The 18,948-nt window shown below is 41.7% G+C and overlaps 1 protein-coding gene across 3 annotated transcripts in view; it reads right to left on the bottom strand.

Moving 5' to 3' along the window:
* Positions 1–18,445, bottom strand: part of APCDD1 (APC down-regulated 1) — a 38,844-nt gene extending 20,399 nt beyond the window's left edge. For 2 of the 3 annotated variants that reach the window (XM_084619549.1, XM_084619548.1), the window contains exons 1-2: positions 17,691–18,445; positions 3,220–3,400 (exon numbers count right to left, since the gene is read on the bottom strand). In XM_084619549.1, coding sequence (XP_084475675.1) covers positions 3,220–3,400; positions 17,691–18,015 — 506 coding nt within the window. In that variant the 5' untranslated portion in view covers positions 18,016–18,445. The remainder of the gene's footprint in view (positions 1–3,219; positions 3,401–17,690) is intronic. The other variant, XM_084619547.1, reaches the window with a different exon arrangement.
* Between the last annotated feature and the right edge of the window lie 503 nt (positions 18,446–18,948).

Here is an 18,948-nt window from a genome sequence, read left to right on the forward strand (position 1 = left end):
GGTCTTGTGTGCTTTTACCCTGTACTATATACAGATTTCATGGGGGAGACCAATGTTTCTCAAATTGGAGGTCCTGACCCAAAAGGGAGATGCAGGGCAGGGGTCACAAGGTTATTTTACAGGGGTTGCGGTATTGCCATCCTTATTTTTGTGCTGCCTTCAGAGCTCGGTGGCTGGGGAGCGGCAGCTGTTGACCAGATGCCCAGCTCTGAAGGCAGTGCCCCGCCAGCAGCAGCGCAGAAGTAAGTGCATACCATACCATGACACCCTTATTTCTGCGCTGCTGCCTTAAAAGCTGGGTGGCCAGAGTGTGTCAGCTGCTGAATGATGGCCCAGCTCTGCAGGCAGCAGCGCAGAAGTAAGGGTGGCAGTACCATATCATGCCATCCTTACTTGTGCACTGCTGCTGGCGGCAACTCTGCCTTCAGAGCTGGGCTCCTGGCCAGCAGCCGCTGCTCTCCAGCTCTGAAGGCAGTGTTGCCATCAGCAGCCGCGCAGAAGTAAGGGTAGCGGTACCGCAACACCCCCTACAATAAACCTTGCAACCCCCCCCCCCAAACTCCTTTTTGGATTAGGACCCCTTCAATTACAACACTGTGCAATTGCAGATTTAAATAGCTGAAATAATAAAATTTATGATTTTTAAAATCCTCTGTCCATGAAATTGACCAAAATGGACTGTGAATTTGGTAGGGCCCAACCCATGAGGTAAGGAAGTACTATCACCTTCATTTTACAGATGGAGAACTCAGGCACAGAAGCAATTAAATGAATCGCCCAAAGTAACAAAGAAAGTCTGTGACTGAGGAGGGAACTGAACTTGGGTTTTCCCAAGTCCCAGGTTCCTATGTTAATCTCTGGGCAGCCCTTCTTCTTCCTCCTTTTTTATCACTCACACAACTGGAATAATGAGCTCTTATGTCCTCTCTTTAGCTAACACTGCTTTAAATTGGAAGGAAAAAAAAAAGTGTAGTTTTATGTATAGTTGCTCCTAGGAAAAAATTTACCCCCAATCTGTCATTTTATCAAATATATTTTCTTTCTAGGATTACATGATTATTAAATATGAAGCTTAATTTTGACCATATTAGTTTGAATGTTTAATCTTCTCCTTTTTAAAAAAAAAAGTTTATATTTTCAGTTTTGTCTCAGGACTGTCATGTAAAGCAGTTCTTCCTCAGAGGAAGTGGCTACAAAACAAATAAATATTTCCTTTAAAAAAAAAAATAGTGAATTTAGAGAAAAGACAAGAGCACTGAACTATGAAGCACCTTAACTGACCACAGAACAGGTACAGTATTGGTAGCAGCTGTGCAAACTTCCCAAACACTTAGTGTAAATTTATATATTATATATAGAGAGTAATGTGACACCAGCTCAGCAGAGTTTGGACTCAAACTACCAACTCACAGGCTACTGAACAGCCATCAGATGGTAATGCTTTTTTGCCACCTGAATGTGTGACCTAGAGGTGAGAGGCTAAATTGTTAATCTTGGGGAAGATTTTCAAAGGCACAAAGGGGGCGAGGCTCCCAGCTCACATGCATCTGATGAAGTGAGCTGTAGCTCACGAAAGCTCATGCTCAAATAAATTTGTTCGTCTCTAGGGTGCCACAAGTACTCCTTTTCTTTTTGCGAAGCTCCCCTTTGTGTCTTTGAAAAAACTCTCTTGGGTGTCATCCAGGCTGCTTAACAAATATTTTTCAAAAATAGTAAATTTAATAAGAATTATAAGCTCAGAAGATTATACTTTTCAGGTCAATTTTCAATTCATTTTTCATTTAGTGTGTTGAGAACTTATTCTTTACACAGACATATTGCTATGATCATAGGAAAAAACTATTTTAGAAGAATGTTGTTTAGGTTTCAAAGTCAAGCTGCTGAAAATTAGTAAGTACCAGAATTTAGGTTGCCCATGCAAACCTTGATTCATCACCCTTGCGCGTACGTGTTATGATGAAGGCTTCAGTTGCATGATCACATACTGCCTTCTTTCACAAGACCCCTGAAAAGTGCTAGGTAACCTAAATAGAGGGGTTGCTCCCCTTATAATAAGATAATAGTTTTAGGGTTTCAGGGCCTAGTCTAAAGTCTACTGAAATAAATGGAAAAACTCCCACTGACTTTAATGGGCTTTGGATCAGGACCTCACTTTTTTGGTGTATATCTATACATGTGTGTGGAAAATGTATTCTTTGGTCAGTCATTTAAGTGGTTCCACTCTACTAATAAGAAAGTGTAGGCAAAAAACTATTAAGGAACTCTTGCTACACATTTCACAGGAGAGCATTAAATCCCATCCAAAAAGGGTTTCATTAAACATAAAATAACTTACTGACTTATTTATTAGACTAAAGGTCACATAACTTTTCCATTAAGAAAGTGTATTAGCTACTGTGAACATGCTGTAGCTTTGGGTTTGTTATAAAACAGTGAATATAAAGTACAGTAACTGAAAAAGTTACAATAGTAATAGAAGTAAAGTTTGCAGCTTGTCTGTTTAAACCCTTTGTGGCTTATCTGCTTAGGATAGTCAGAAAAGATTCTATCGTTATCCTGCAATTGCTCCACACGCAGAGCTCCCACTGAAATCTATAGGAGTTTTCAGGAATAATTTCAGGAACAGGCCAAATCCAGCAGTCATTACTCAGGAACCACGTTCATTGAGTTCTGTTGTAGCTTTGTCTGAGTAACGATTACAGGATTGGGCCCCATAAACATCTTAAAACCCCCAAAACAGTCTAAGAAAATCATTTAAAATAAGTTGATGAATATTACAGCTGAGACACTGGAAATGAAATCTCAGTCTGACTGAATGTCATCATGATGTACAGATAAGAAACTTGCACATGCTTGGGCTGATGAAAGAAAGTTTCTTAATTTAATTTGCTAATGAAATTTGTTCATGCAAAAGCTCTTAAAAACAAGGATCCATTCATTAGATATACTGTACAAAGACTTGTAATACAGTGCAATATTCAGATAAGCAGGTTTTAACAATACTTTGTTCTTTCTAAATAAAAAAAGGTTTAGAAAACATTGCATTCCTTACTGTTTAAGACGCAGACTGCTAAGTGGTGTATAACAAGGTAGCTTTACAGCATGCTATTCTGTCATACAACTAAAATATCTATCATTCTAAGTATCTATGAAAAATGCTTTTACATTTGTAGATATTTCCCCCCCAAGTCACTCAAGCATCTTTTTTGTTATCCTTACCTAGTAGAGACCCAATGTCCTTCAATGGTGGGAGGCATTTGCACAGTGATTCGGGCTCCATTGTGAAGATGTTTCAGCATGTGAGGACACTGTGATTCCTTGAAAGCCCTCCATGCACTCTTCTCTAAAGATCGAGGGTGGGATCTGCTGTCTGGATGAAGGGCAGAACCCTCTCCCAGCCCTGGGAAATAAAAGTGTAAGTTACCACGGGATTCTGGCAAGGATGACTGATAGACACACACAGTAAAGCAGGTTGAGTAACAGTGCTAACACATCACTCGCTTAGCAATATTATGTGCTTGGGGAAAGAATCGATTATATTACTTGTTCCATGTGGGGGGAAAAAAGAAAAAAAAGATATTATTGGAAGATATCCCTTTCTGCCAACAAATTACAAATCCTGATTAGATTTCACTAGTGTTGTAAAATGAGAACAGAACCAGAACCAAAACTCTGGATTCAAATACCTCTGAAGTGTGGATCTGGATTTGAACTTCACAACTGGTTCTTATGTCTGTCTTTCAGACAGAGGACAACCCCAAATCCTGGACCCAAGCACCTCTGTAACTGTGGGAAAGCTGGATCCAGATGTGATCTTTGCAGCTTGGGCCCACCTCTAATTTGAATGGTTCTATAATAAACTTGCAAATAAAGGCCACGTTTTAAAGTCAAAGGAAAACAGATATTCAAAAACACAGCCTCTACACAGGAAGCCTCTGTGATGATTGAGGTGGTCAATTAAAGGCGGATTCTGCTATTTTCAGGGAAAAAGGAATTTCTAAAGCTAATTTTATCTCTAGCACTCAGTAATTTTGGTTTCTAGTAATACTTACATAGGAAGCTCACCAGCAATCTTTCTACACAAAATTAATCAAACAAAATGAATATGTAGTGTAAGAAAGAATGCTTCTTGCACTCCTTTAGGCTGCATGCTATATAAGGTGTAGGAAACTATGGGTCAAGAGAAAAGCACATCTCGGATTAACAGATGAACAAATATGAATCTTAGATTACTGATTAGAAGACGGCCACTGTTTTATTAAAATGACTACCCATTACTGCTTTAACAGCTATGCAGATGAACCACAGTTGAAAACAACTATGTGAAGATCAGAAATATGTAATTAATAATTCAGCAACACTTGCAATATGTCTAGTGATTTTATAATAAATTCCACATTGCTCAGCATTGGGTTGTTAGCATTTTATACCTTAACTTTCCCATATTGTGTCAAAACACAGTCTCATCTATTGGTTCTGCATATGGACAAGTTACAAATCTCACTGCTCCAACCATCCCATCTAATCAGCACAATAATAAGTGTCTCAGTGCTTGGACCTTTCTGCATCTTTGTACGTGTCATTGTTCAAAAGTACCCAGATGTGGGATCATACTTCCTCTTTAGATCACCTTAAGATCAGATACATTTGTCAAACATTGTTCCCTTTTGGCTCTCCATCCCAGCCTTTGACACATCAGTAAATGGCCTGGTAAACAACCATGCCACTGCCTTTACTCATCTGTCCTTCCTGGATATAACCTAAATGTGCTTGTTCCCATTCCTGGATGCTGTCAGAGGCTTGAAAGAGTATGATATAGTATGGACATGGGTAGGATACAAGATCCCCTTTGAGCACCATTTATCTCCTTGTATGCTTTTCTACACACAGAGGGAAGTTTTGCAGCAGTATGTTTTCCTTCTCCTCCTCCTTCTGCAGTGAGAATCCATAAGTTAAGGATACTCTGAAGGTAATGACACATTCTAAATAAACAAAAACAAAAAATCCGCCTGGTGCATTTTCATTAAGGAAAAAGGGATCCATGATTCAAATTGCATAAAGAGCAAATGTGTTGATGAAATACATTATTCATTTATTTATTCAGCTTTGACATTTTCCTTGGTGCTGTACAGCACACAAAAATATGTTTAGATATTGCTGCTAGATCACAGCAACGAGGCTTAGCATTTGAAGGCTTAATGGAAGGAGTGGGTTTTCATGAGCAATTTAAAAGAAGAGAGTTGGAGCATGGCACACTGGGATAGGCAAGTAATTATTTGCTTTGAAAAATATACCATCCTAATTTACAAGGAAAAAAAAACAACACATGATTATTGGATTTTAGGATTACTTTGGTGTATTAAGGTATGTTGCAGTACAACATGTAAAATAGTCTTTTAAAATGCTTTTTAGGCAAAGCACTTAAGGATGTGTTCAGCTTTAAGCAGTGAGTAATCCCATTAACTTCATAGTATTCCTTTGGTTGATATAAAATGGAAAGATGTTGGCAGCCTCATGGTTAACTGTGCTTTTGTGAAATTGAAAAATGTGGAAGTTAATTTAAAAGACCACTTTTAAACAACATTGGAGACCAAAACATAATTTCTGTATAGTTAGAGCTTTGGCTTTCATTGAAAGGGATCCAAATGTGCTACTTTCTACAACAGAGGCAAATAAGGGGGTTTCACAATCTATACATATGTCTGTTGCAAGATAGCTAAGGAAATGATAAACAATGAAAGGGGCATGTAAGTAATTTAGACTCTGGATTTGACTTACCTTAAACTTATTATAAATTAGGAATTATCTTCTGGATCTGATACGTCTCTTTTTTTAAAAAACAAAACAAAACACAAAAATTACCAATTATCAGAGGGGTAATTACCAATCTGTTCCTGAGATATTTGAAAGATTTCAAACAAGATCCACATTTTAAATATGACCCACAAAAATAATGCCATAAAAACTTCTTTTGGCTTTGTAGTTTCAGTTATCTAATGAACACTAGTTACAAAGATGGCATCACTCATCTCGTTGGTACGTAAACAAGACAGTAAGTCAAAAAGTAAAATAAGAAACTCATAATAATTGCAGCTCCATGAGAAACTCAAGTAGAAAAAATAGCCAGTATTTTCTAGATGAAGAAAGGAAAACAAGTTATTTTCAAGTTCTTAAGCAATCAACTGAGAGTAAAATAATTTTTTTTACAAGTATTAAGATGTTGGCAGTATATTCAGTTGGATAACAGTATTAGGTCCAAAGGCTGGTAAGAAAAAGTATTCTATGAGCAATTTTGCAGAAAGTCTTCTATTATTACATATTCAATTTCAGTTTTCAGTGAATAAATATTAATATGAGATACATTTGCAACAAAAATAGGGAAGTGGTAGATATGGTGTATCTTGACTTTAGTAAGGCTTTTGATAAGTCTCGCATGACTTTCTCATAAACAAATTAGGGAAATAGGACTTAGATGGAGCTACTATAAGGTGGGTGCATAACTGGTTGGAAAGCCATTCCCAGAGAGTAGTTAGCAGTGGTTCACAGTCAAGCTGGAAGAGGATATCAAGTGGGGTCCTGCAGGGATCAGCTCTGGATTCGGTTCTGTTCAATATCTTCATCAATGATTTAGATAATGGAATAGAAAGTACAATTCTAAAGTTTGCAGATGATACCAAGCCAGGAGGGGTTGTGAGTGCTTTGGAGGATAGGATTAAAATTCAAAATGATCTGAACAAACTGGAGAAATAGTCTGAAGTAAATAGGATGAAATTCAATAAGAAGGACAAATGCAAAGTACTCCACTTAAGAAGGAGCCATCAGTTGCACACATACAAAACGGGAAATGATTGCCTAGGAAAGGATCTGGGGGTCATAGTGGATCACAAGCTAAATAGGAGTCAAAAGTGTAACACCATTGCAAAAAAAAAGCAAACATCATTCTAGGATATATTAGCAGGAGCGTTGTAACCAAGACACAAGTAATTCTTCTGCTCTACTCAGTGCTGGTTAGGCCTTATCAGAGTTCTCTCCCCACTCTGAACTCTAGGGTACAGATCATAGCATCATAGAATATCAGGACTGGAAGGTACCTCAGGAGGTCATCTAGTCCAACCCTCTGCTCAAAGCAGGGCCAATCCCCAACTAAATCATCCCAGCCAGGGCTTTGTCAAGCCTGACCTTCAAACCTTCTAAGGAAGGAGATTCCACCACCTGCCTAGGTAACACATTCCAGTGTTTCACCACCCTCCTAGTGAAAAAGTTTTTCCTAATATCCAACCTAAACCTCCCCCACTGCAACTTGAGACCATTACTCCTCATTCTGTCATCTGCTACCACTGAGAACAGTCTAGATCCATCCTCTTTGGAACCACCTTTCAGGTAGTTGAAAGCAGCTATCAAATCCCCCCTCATTCTTCTCTTCCACAGACTAAACAATCCCAGTTCCCTCAGCCTCTCCTCATAAGTCATGTGTTCCAGTCCCCTAATCATTTTTGTTACCCTCCGCTGGACATTTTCCAATTTTTCCACATCCTTCTTGTAGTGTGGGGCTCAAAACTGGACACAGTACTCCAGATGAGGCCTCACCGATGTCAAATAGAGGGGAACAATCACTGCCCTGGCTGGGATGATTTAGTTGGGGATTGGCCCTGCTTTGAGCAGGGGGTTGGACTAGATGACCTCCTGAGGTACCTTCCAGTCCTGATATTCTATGATGCTATGATCTGTACCCTAGAGTTCAGAGTGGGGAGAGAACTCTGATAAGGCCTAACCAGTCCCTCGATCTGCTGACAATGCCTCTAGTTATACATCCCAAAATGCCATTGGCCTTTTTAGCAACAAGGGCACACTGTTGACTCATATCCAGCTTCTCGTCCACTGTAATCCCTAGGTCCTTTTCTGCAGAACTGCTCCCTAGACATTCAGTCCCTAGTCTGTAGCAGTGCATGAGATTCTTCTGTCCGAAGTGCAGGACTCTGCACTTGGCTTTGTTGAACCTCATCAGATTTCTTTTGGCCCAATCCTCCAATTTGTCTAGGTCCCTCTGTATCCTATCCCTATCCTCCAGCATATCTACCTCTCAGCCCAGTTTAGTGTCATCTGCAAACTTGCTGAGGGTGCAATCCACACCATCCTCCAGATCATTAATGAAGATATTGAACAAAACCGGCCCTAGGACCGACCCTTGGGGCACTCCACTTGATACCGGCTGCCATCTAGACATGGAGCCATTGATCACTACCCGTTGAGCCCAACAATCTAGCCAGCTTTCTATCCACCTTATAGTCCATTCATCCAGCCCATACTTCTTTAACTTGCTGGCAAGAATACTGTGGGAGACCGTGTCAAAAGCTTTCCTAAAGTCAAGGAACAAACACGTCCACTGCTTTCCCCTCATCCACAGAGCCTGTTACTCATCACAGAAGGCAATTAGATTAGTCAGGCATGACTTGCCCTTGGTGAATCCATGCTGACTGTTCCCGATCACTTTCCTCTAAGTGCTTCAGAAGTGATTCCTTGAGGACCTGCTCCATGATTTTTCTGGGGACTGAGGTGAGGCTGACAGGCCTGTAGTTCCCAGGATCCTCCTCCTTCCCTTTTTTAAAGATTGGCACTACATTAGCCTTTTTCCAGTTGTCCGGGACCTCTTCCAATCGCTATGAGTTTTCAAAGATAATGGCCAATGGCTCTGCAATCACATCCGCCAACTCCGTTAGCACTCTCGGATGCAGCGCATCCGGCCCCATGGACTTGTGCTCGTCCAGCTTTTCTAAATAGTCCCAAACCACTACTTTCTCCACAGAGGGCCTGTCATCTCCTCCCCATGCTGAGCTGCCCAGTCAGGAGTCTGGGAGCTGATCTTGTTCATGAAGACAGAGGCAAAAAAAGCATTGAGTACATTAGCTTTTTCCACATCCTCGGTCACTAGGTTGCCTCCCTCATTCAGTAAAGGGGCCCACGCTTTCCTTGACTTTCTTCTTGTTGCTCACATACCTGAAGAAACCCTTCTTGTTACTCTTAAGATCTCTTGCTAGCTACAACTCCAGGTGTGATTTGGCCTTCCTGATTTCAGGGCCTTCCTGCATGCCCGAGCAATATTTTTGGTCATTTGTCCAATCTTCCACTTCTTGTAAGCTTCTTTTTTGTGTTTAAGATCAGCAAGGATTTCACTGTGAAGCCAAGCTGGTCGCCTGCCATGTTTACTATTCTTTCTATACATCGGGATGGTTTGTCCCTGTAACCTCAATCAGGATTCTTTAAAATACAGCCAGCTCTCCTGGACTCCTTTCCCCTTCATGTTATTCTCCCAGGGGATCCTGCCCATCAGTTCCCTGAGGTTGTCAAAGTCTGCTTTTCTGAAGTCCAGGGTCCGTATTCTGCTGCTCTCCTTTCTTCCTTGTGTCAGGATCCTGAACTCAACCATCTCATGGTCACTGCCTCCCAGGTTCCCATCCACTTTTGCTTTCCCTACTAATTCTTCCTGGTTTGTGAGCAGGAGGTCAAGAAGAGCTCTGCCCCTAGTTGGTTCCTCCAGCACTTGCACCAGGAAATTGTCCCCTACACTTTCCAAAAACTTCCTGGATTGTCTGTGCACTGCTGTATTGCTCTCCCAGCAGATATCAGGGTGACTGAAGTCTCCAACGAGAACCAGGGCCTGCGATCTAGTAACTTCCGTTAGTTGCCGGAAGAAAGCCTTGTCCACCTCATCCCCCTGGTTCGGTGGTCTGTAGCAGACTCCCACCACGACATCACCCTTGTTGCTCACACTTCTAAACTTAATGCAGAGACTCAGGTTTTTCTGCAGTTTCATACCGGAGCTCTGAGCAGTCATACTGCTCTCTTACATACAAAGCAACTCCCCCACCTTTTCTGCCCTGCCTGTCCTTCCTGAACAGTTTATATCCATCCATGACAGTACTCCAGTCATATGAGTTATCCCACCAAGTCTCTGTTATTCCAATCACATCATAATTCCTTGACTGTGCCAGGACTTCCAGTTCTCCCTGCTTGTTTCCCAGGCTTCTTGCATTTGTGTATAGGCACTTGAGATAACTTGCTGTTTGTCCTGCTTTCTTAGTATGAGGCAGGAGCCCTCCTCTCTCGTGCTCTCCTGCTTGTGCTTCCTCCTGGTATCCCACGTCCCCACTTACCTCAGGGCTTTGGTCTCCTTCCCCCAGTGAACCTAGTTTAAAGCCCTCCTCACTAGGTTAGCCAGCCTGCTTGTGAAGATGCTCTTCCCTCTCTTCGTTAGGTGGAGCCTGTCTCTGCCAAGCACTCTTCCTTTTTGGAACACCATCCCATGGTCAAAGAATCGAAAGCCTTCTCTCCGACACCACCTGCGCAGCCGTTCGTTGACATCCATGATTCGACGGTCTCTACCCAGGCCTTTTCCTTCCATGGGGAGGATGGACAAGAACACCACTTGTGCCTCAAACTCCTTTATCCTTCTTCCCAGAGCCATGTAGGGGACCCGCATGAAAGACCCCCTAAGCTTATTTCTACCAGCTTAGGGTAAAACTTCCCCACGGCATAAACTTTTTGCCCTTGGAGGGTACGCAGCCACCACCAAGTGATTTAACAAAGAATCAGGGAAAGGACCACTTGGAGTTCCTATTCCCCCAAGCCCTTACACCCCCATTCCTGGGGAGGCCTGAGAATAATATCCTAACCAACTGGTTATAAAGTGATCACAGACCCAAACCCCTGGGTCTTAGGACAATAGAGAAATCAGTCAGGCTCTTAAAAGAAACAGAACTTTATTAGAAAGAAAAAAGGTAAAAGAAGCACCTCTCTAAATTAGAAGGGAAGCTAATCTCACAAGGCAATCAGATTTAAAACACAGAGGATTTCCCCCTGGGCAAAAACTTTAAAGTTACAAAAAGAAAACCAGGAATACACCTTCCTCTCAGCACAGAGAAAATCACAAGCCAAAACAAAAGTAAACTAACGCATTTCCTTGCTAGTACTTACTAATTCAAATGGAGTTGGATTGCTTGCTTTCTTGATCTCTCTCCGGCAAGCACACAGAACAGACAGACAAAAGCCTTCCACCTACCCCCCAAGATTTGAAAGTATCTTGTCTCCTTATTGGTCCTTTTGGTCAGGTGCCAGCCAGGTTACTTGAGCTTCTTAACTCTTTACAGGTAAAAGGATATTGTGCCTCTGGCCAGGAGGGATTTTATAGTACTGTATACAGGAAGGTTGTTACCCTTCCTTTCATATTTATGACAGGCCTCAACTGGAGTCTCATGACCTATGAGAGAAGATTTAAAAAACTGGGTTTGTTTAGTCTGGAGAAGAGAAGATTGAGAGGGGACATGTAATTGTTTTCAAGTACATAAAAGGTTGTTACAAGGAGGAGGGAGAAAAATCATTCTCCTTAACCTCTGAGGATAGGACAAGCTTCAATTTAAGCCCATTGCTTCAAGGACAGTTTAGGTTGGACATTAGGAAAAACTTCCTGTCAGGATGGTTAAGCATTGGAATAAATTGTCTAGGGAGGTGTGGAATGGAGATTTTTATCATTGGATATTTTTAAGAGTTAGACAAACACCTGTCAGGGATGGTCTAGATAACACTTAGTCCTGCCATGAGCACAGGAGACTGGACTAGACGACCTCTTGAGTCCCTTCAAGTCCTACGACTATGATTCTACAACTAGAGTTTTGCTCAAACTCAAAGGATCTAGATCTGAATTCTTAGACCAAATTTTGCTCTCAATTACACCAGATTTACACTAGAGTAACTCTTTCAAAATCCATTAAATAGCTATGGATTTAAACCGGATTTAAGTGTAACTGACAGCAAACTCTGGACCAATATATCTATAATGAGCTGCATCAAAACTTTGGCTTCAAACACTTGAAGTTTCAAAATTGAGACCCTGAATTTCTCATGTTCAGATTTCAAATGTGGCCTATTAGACAGTTAAATTGGAACGGCAAACAAGATTCAAACCTAGATCTGGATTGGCGTGTCTGATAACTGGGAAGTTCCTAATTTAAATCAGTTGAGACACATAGGGCCAAACTCTTTCTTCATTCACACCAGTGTAAATCCAGTATAGCTTCCTTTTAGCTCGTTCTCACATAAACAACCTCACGTGGAAGCTGAATTGCTATTATTTCTGAGCATTACATCCTTGGAGGGAATCACATTTAATACTAGTATTTTATTTCTGCAGCAAACTATTTTCAAGTTGGAACTTGTCTGAAATTATAAAAATCTTTCAAACAGATGAAGAATAATTGACTAGTTAACTATTTAGTTTTTACTTTTTTTACTTTTACTTATCTTGTCAATTGCCCTGCATAATTAAATAAATATACATTAGAGAACAAAAAGAAAAGGAGTACTTGTGGCACGTTAGAGACTAACATTAGAGAACAGTTATCTCTTGATGTGGGAAAGTGCTAGATAACCTCTATGACAGCTTTTTAATTACAGTACAAACTTGTGTAATTACAATGGAGAATATAATGTTCCATTGGCAAACAAATGCGTCTGTGTTTACTTTCCATGTTTTTCTCCATTATTGCTTTATACTTCAAAGGACCCTTACAGGATTGGGATTTAAATTAGACATACCATAGCAAGGGATTACAAACAAAGGATTGGGGGCAGAGACGGTTGAAGTTTACAACTGTAAAAGATAACAAGATGTGCTTTTGTTTCATATGTACCTATTACCTTTCTTGTGTATGTACATAGTTTTTAGATATAGGTCTGCAAACAGACCTGTAGTTTATAGGAGGGAAATGCCAGTTTATAATGGTGAAGTTACTGAATAGAGATACAAAACAAGGATTTTAAGATGTAACAATTAGAAACTCCATCAAAGCTGACTGGCCCAGAATTAGATCTTCTGTTATTTTATGGTGCAAATCCTGAGGTCCTTACTCGACGCCCAGTACCGAAATAGGCTGAGAATCTCTTAGGAGAGGCTGAACAACTTCAAAACCTAGCGAAATCAGTTCACTCAGCACCTGGGAGAGTTAGGCCTTCAGTGCTTACTCTTCCAAAACACCTGTTTCAGTCAACAATTGAGTAATGTCAGTAAGAACTTGAGGCCCCTATAACTTTTCACACAGGTAATCTACTGAAATTCTTTTACTTTAATTTTTAAGTAGATGCATTTGTGCTCTCTACTTTAAAACAGAATCAGTGTCCTCAGATCTGTATTCCTTGTGAGCCACTTCACAACAAAGTAGGTATGCATGGTGGAAGAATGAATGGATTTGGTAAGGAGAAAAGTTTACAACTCTTTAGAGTTATGCTTTCAAGGCATTGTTATAAAATACTGTATAACAAATTAATTTAAATATCATGATAAATTCATTGAGAGTGCCCTTTAATTTCACTTAAGCACCATCTACCAAAAGGCACACAGGTGCTGTACATAAAAAAAAAATAAAAAATATAGCAATCAAGCCTGAGTCCAATGGCACAACGATAAATTCCCACCAGTGTATGAGAGTAGGATAATTGTGGGTTCATAGAGTTTTCACATTCTGTTGTTTCATATAAAACTTTTTAAGCGGTTTTATAAAATAATGAGCTCTGTAATGTTGAATTAAATTTTGTACTAGAATGGACCACCATCACTGAATGAAGAAAAAGCGGTGGTATCTCTAGTGTGTATTTCTGTGAACCGTTAAGGGTTCAAGTCTGCTTCCACTAAGGTCAATGGGAGCTTAGCTATTGACCGCCAGGCGGGAAAATTGGACCCTAAATGCAACACAATACGTCAAGTAGAGTGACTTTGCCCTTTTTCAAGCAAATGTATGTGAATCTATACCACAGAGGTCTGCAAAATTCAGATCCATGCACATCTATTCTATACTGTAGGTGCTGGAACTAGAGGTACTGCTGCACCCCCTGGCTTGAAGGGGTTTCCTTTATATACAGGGTTTACAGTTCAGTTAAATGGCTCTCAGCACCCCCACTATAAAAATTGTTCCTGCACCACTGTTCTATTCTACATACAAATTTAGTGAAAAACTCAAGCAAAACTACCACTAAACTTATTGGAGTTTGAGTAAATACTATAGGACAGGATCCTATACCAAAGTAATCATGCAATCTATGCTTAGGAAGCATACACTACAAATATAACTACTGTACAAAAGTTGCGTTAATAACAAAGTATTACTCTTGTCTTGAATACCTGAAAATTTTATTTCTGCATCATTCATTGATTTATTTTTAAGTTTACAGACACACTCTCTCTATTTCAAAATGTTCTATGTATATACACATAGCACAAAATCCAGCTCTGTTGCACCAATGTAAATTTATTATAAATCCACTGAAAGTCAATAGAGTTACTTTGGATTTACATTTTATTTTAACTGAAAGTGGAGTTCAGACCACAACTGCTTATTTTTTTCTCTCTCTCTTCATCTACCTCCATGCTTGATATAGTACGCACTGAACAGAGGGAACTCTCTTTCGGATTTCTCCTCTCCTAAATCCTAACTGAATTCAGTTATTTTACTAAAGGGAACATACATCCCACAGCTCACACCCATGCCTTGCCCATCCCTATGTATATGGGGACATATTTTCTTATAAATTTCATTGTATTTTAATGAATTTGAGGCAAGAAAGGAAATAAAACACTTCTATCCAACCAATTTCAGTGACACTATTGGAGCACTTTTATGTATTAATTTAGTTTTACATAAACAATGAATTCTGCCATGAAAACTCTAACAGTCCTGACTGAATAAATGTAATTAAAACTGAATATTTTAGTGGGGGATGTTATCATATAAGGAACCAATTATTAAATTTTTTAACATGTTACTTTAACAATCACATATTCAGAAATAATCTATGGTAATTTCCTCACATTTGTAACATAAATTAGTCATTTGCAAAATAAATTAGCCATTTTGTTTTGAATCCACTTTAGTATAGGTCTGATTAATCAATTTTTCTGGATCTGAATGTTTGCAGCATTTGACATCTGAAACTTTTGTGGCTTTTCATAGAAGCAAAGAAATACTGATAATGGACAACTTCCAGCTGCAAATCTCTTTTGACATTCTACAGGTTTCATTTTGACTAATGAGTACAAATTTTTCAAAATGTTAACTCAATAATATTAGGAGTTATGTTGCAATGAAAATATGAGCTTGAGTCTTATATTGCATTTACATTGTTAATTTAATGGAAGTAAAACTAACAGCACTTTGATTTAAAAAGGGAAAACAAAAGCTTTAATTCTTATTTCTATACACACACATACTTAATTGACTCTTGGATTTCCAAGCGCAATCCAGTTGACTGGAAGACAGTTATGTGATCTAAAAGACCTTTGGAAAAAAGCTCAGGGTGGTGCAATACATTTAGAATGTTTAGAGATTATTATCAAACATAGAATGGGCAAAGACTAGATTAGGCTAAACTACATCTTTGGGCATTGTATCCCACTGTTTGTTTCTATCTCAGCCCAAGGGGGCAATATTTTTCCACAATAAATCTTCGCTTCAGTCCCTATGTTACTTATATATATATGTTTACAAACAGGTTTTCAAGTTATTTCTTTCTAAACAGTATTTGACTAAGTATATTTTGTTTTGTGATACATAACTGCAGATGGAAAAAATAGATGATTTTCCTGTTTCATCTTCTTTCGGCAGCTGTTATTTTGATCTGATCATAGGCCCTGATTTGTTTCTCATTTCAGTCAAAGTTTAAAACTGCTCTGTAATTCCAAGCAGATGAGGCTGGTAGTCAACCCTATAATTATAACTTCTCTCTTTACTCTCTAACTTCAAACCTTCCATTTTGACTTTTAGATTCCCAGATCACAGAGTTTTAAGGTACACCTTGGCGTCCAGGCAGGTCTGGCTCAACTAGACTTGTTTACATAGTCTATATATTTTGGAGGTGAGCTGTGAGAAGTGAGCAAATGCGCTCTCTATAAAAATAAAACACACAAACTTATTGAGCACCGTCTGTTTAGCTTAAAACTATACAAACATAAAGAAAGACAATCCCCACTTCAAAACAGACAATTTTAAGCAGCACTTTAAAGTTCTGACTCCGGTCCCCTATTCTAAGGCTGGATCCAGTGGGATGCACAGTTTTAGTATACTTGAAAGAGGCACCTCCTTTTAAAAGTAGATTTTGGGACCTGAGGAAGTTTATTGAAGAAGGCTGGATGCTGCAGAATACTTCAGTATTAGGTACAGTCCTCAAAATACTGATGTAACTGAGTAAGTTGAAAGAAAAGGAGTACTTGTGGCACCTTAGAGACTAAAATTTATTTGAGCAAAAGCTTTCATGAGCTACAGCTCGGCTGTAGCTCACAAAAGCTTATGCTCAAATAAATTGGTTAGTCTCTAAGGTGCCATAAGTGCTCCTTTTCTTTTTGCAAATACAGACTAACACGGCTGCTACTCTGAAACCTGAATAAGTTGAGACACTCTTTCAGAGGAATATCTCACCAAAATTTTCAAACATGGGTGCATAAAGGGAGGCCTGTAAATATTTATTTAGGCACCGAATTAAATAGCCTAATTTTCACTGGTGTTGAGCACCCTCAAATGCCTTTAAAAAAACTGAAACTGTGGTGCTCAGCACTTCTGAAAATTGGATGCCTAAATGTGGCTTTATGCACCCAGCCTTGACCATTCTGTCCCATACCACTTAAAATTAACCCTGTGTTCCCACCACAATGCTGTTTTGGAAGACTTTTACTCTCGTGATATGTTTAGGTAGTGTCAAAGTAGAAGTGGGCATATTTTAAAGTACCAGGTCCAAAGAGCCTTTGCATTCTAAATCAAATTATTATGAGCACTAAACCCAGTACTAACACATTCTGTTATCCAAGCTTTCTCAATAAATGTCTCAATAAATACTCCCAAATCCAAAGAACATCTCTTAGGAAAAGCCTGCAGGTGAAATCCTGGCCCTATTGAACTCCATAGCAAAGCTCTGGTTGAATTCATTAGGGGTAGCATTTTACTCAGAGCCTCTTAAAGCGGCATTGGATTGAGCCCCCAGATGGGATGCAGTGCTGGAGCTGGTACAGACATCAATTTTAAATTACCATAATGAACAAGAACTTCATAGGTAACTGGTGGGGCACCTTCCACGTGATCCTGTTTGTAGAATTTGTCGAAATGTTTTATTAAGAAAGATTCTCAGCAATGAGGGTTTAAGCAAGGTAACTGAAATCATTGTATGCTTTGACTTTATAGATCGATATACTTCCCCTCTGACACAACAAGAAAACTTAACCATGTGGACTAACTATCCACTTCCAAGAAAGGCAGGTGTAAACATACACGAAACTTTCCCCCAGATGAGCCTAGCGTAGTCCTTCATAACCTCCTACCATTTTTGGCCGCATCAAGAGTCACCCAACGGGCTCTGGAACGCTCCTGAGACCGACCACAATTTAGGTTTGGGATTTTTAAAAAGCCTCTCTCAGGATACCGTTTGGAAATCCGACAGGGCGTGGGGGAGGGAGAGAGCTCTTCTGAGGGTCGATCTTGGAAACGAATCACACGACTCCCCGCCCTGGAAAACTCCATCGTATTCAACTCCTGCGTTGACGCCAGCAGCACCCTGCTGCACTGCCTCCCCTCCCTTGCAGCCATCCTGGGAGAAGGGAGCCTCCAACAGTCTCGTAAGAGACATTAACCCCAAGGGCAAATCTCCCCTCGGGCACTCACCGTGCAGGAGCAGGGCTGGGAACAGGTATCTAACCAGGCTGCCACAGGGAAGGGACATTGCCAGCTCTCCACCGCCTCCTCCTCTCCTTCCTCGCCTTCTCGGGCTCCCTCCAGCTCCCAGCAACCCGGCTGGTGGGTGGCAGGCGAACGGTCCCGTGCTCCGCGCGGAGCTGCCGGCCAGGCGGGCAGGAGAGGCGCCGCGCGGCTCGGAAGGAGGCGAGCCGGGGGCGCCGCCACTGGCCCAGGCAGAAGGTGCGGCCGGATCCTCCGGCCGGGGGAGCGCTCCCGCCACTCCGCCAAGCCCCCGCCGCCCGCCCGCGCTCATGGGGGGACGGTGGGTCCCATCGCTGGGCGCTGCTGGCGGGGCGGCCGTGCTCCCTCCCGGGGAGGTGCCGCGAGCTCCGGCTGTCACGCCTCGGGCAGCCTCCCTTGCCCAGCCGGGCTGCTCCGTGCGCTGGCTCCCGTGCGCCCCTGCCCGTCCCCGGCAACTCGTCTGCTCGCTCGGCAGCGGCAGCCGCGGCGGCTCCTCTTCATATCCCCCTTCCCGCGGCGGGGGCGGGGCCGGGCCGCGGGGGCTCCGCGCCGCCAGAAACCAGACACCCGGGCACGGGAGGAGATCAGAGGCCGCGGGCTCCCGGCCCCGCCCGCTTCTGGCGGCTGCCCCCCGTACCCCAGCTGTGTGGGGGCGGGGGCGCTAGCCAGCCGGCACCGTGAGCCTGGGGGCCACTCTGCCCTCCAGCCCCTTCCCGTGCAGCCATCAGCGTGTGCCCCTCCTGCCTCCCAGCCCCCTCTCACGGCCAGCCGCATCCTGGCAAGGGGGGCGCACAGCTCCCTCCAGGGCGCTAGGGGAGCAGTGGCAGAGGAGAGGGAGTGAGTCTCAGCTGGGGTCCCCCTGCCCCGGCATTCCAGGCCTGGAGCCACCCCCAGGTGCTGGAACCAGGGGCGCTCAGGGTGCTGCCGTTGCGCCCCCCCCCCAGGCTTGAAGTGGTTTCCATCATAGACAGGGTTTACAGTTTGGTTCAGTGGCTCTCAGCACCCCCCACTATACAAATTGTTCCTGCACCCCTGGAATCACTATGGGAAATAGTAGGGGAAATTATTTGCCAGTACAAATAACATTGTATTTGTAAATAATGTGCCCGGGGCAAATGGGATCTAACCATCTGTAAAGTTGGAAAAACAACCGGGAATAGTTATTCATCAGTTGGCTGGGAAAATCAAAATCAGCCAGACTATTGGCAAATACTGTTTGACCAGC

This window comes from Lepidochelys olivacea (assembly GCF_965140295.1).
Source record: "Lepidochelys olivacea isolate rLepOli2 genome assembly, chromosome: 2".
In the NCBI taxonomy this organism is placed as follows: Eukaryota; Metazoa; Chordata; order Testudines; family Cheloniidae; genus Lepidochelys; species Lepidochelys olivacea.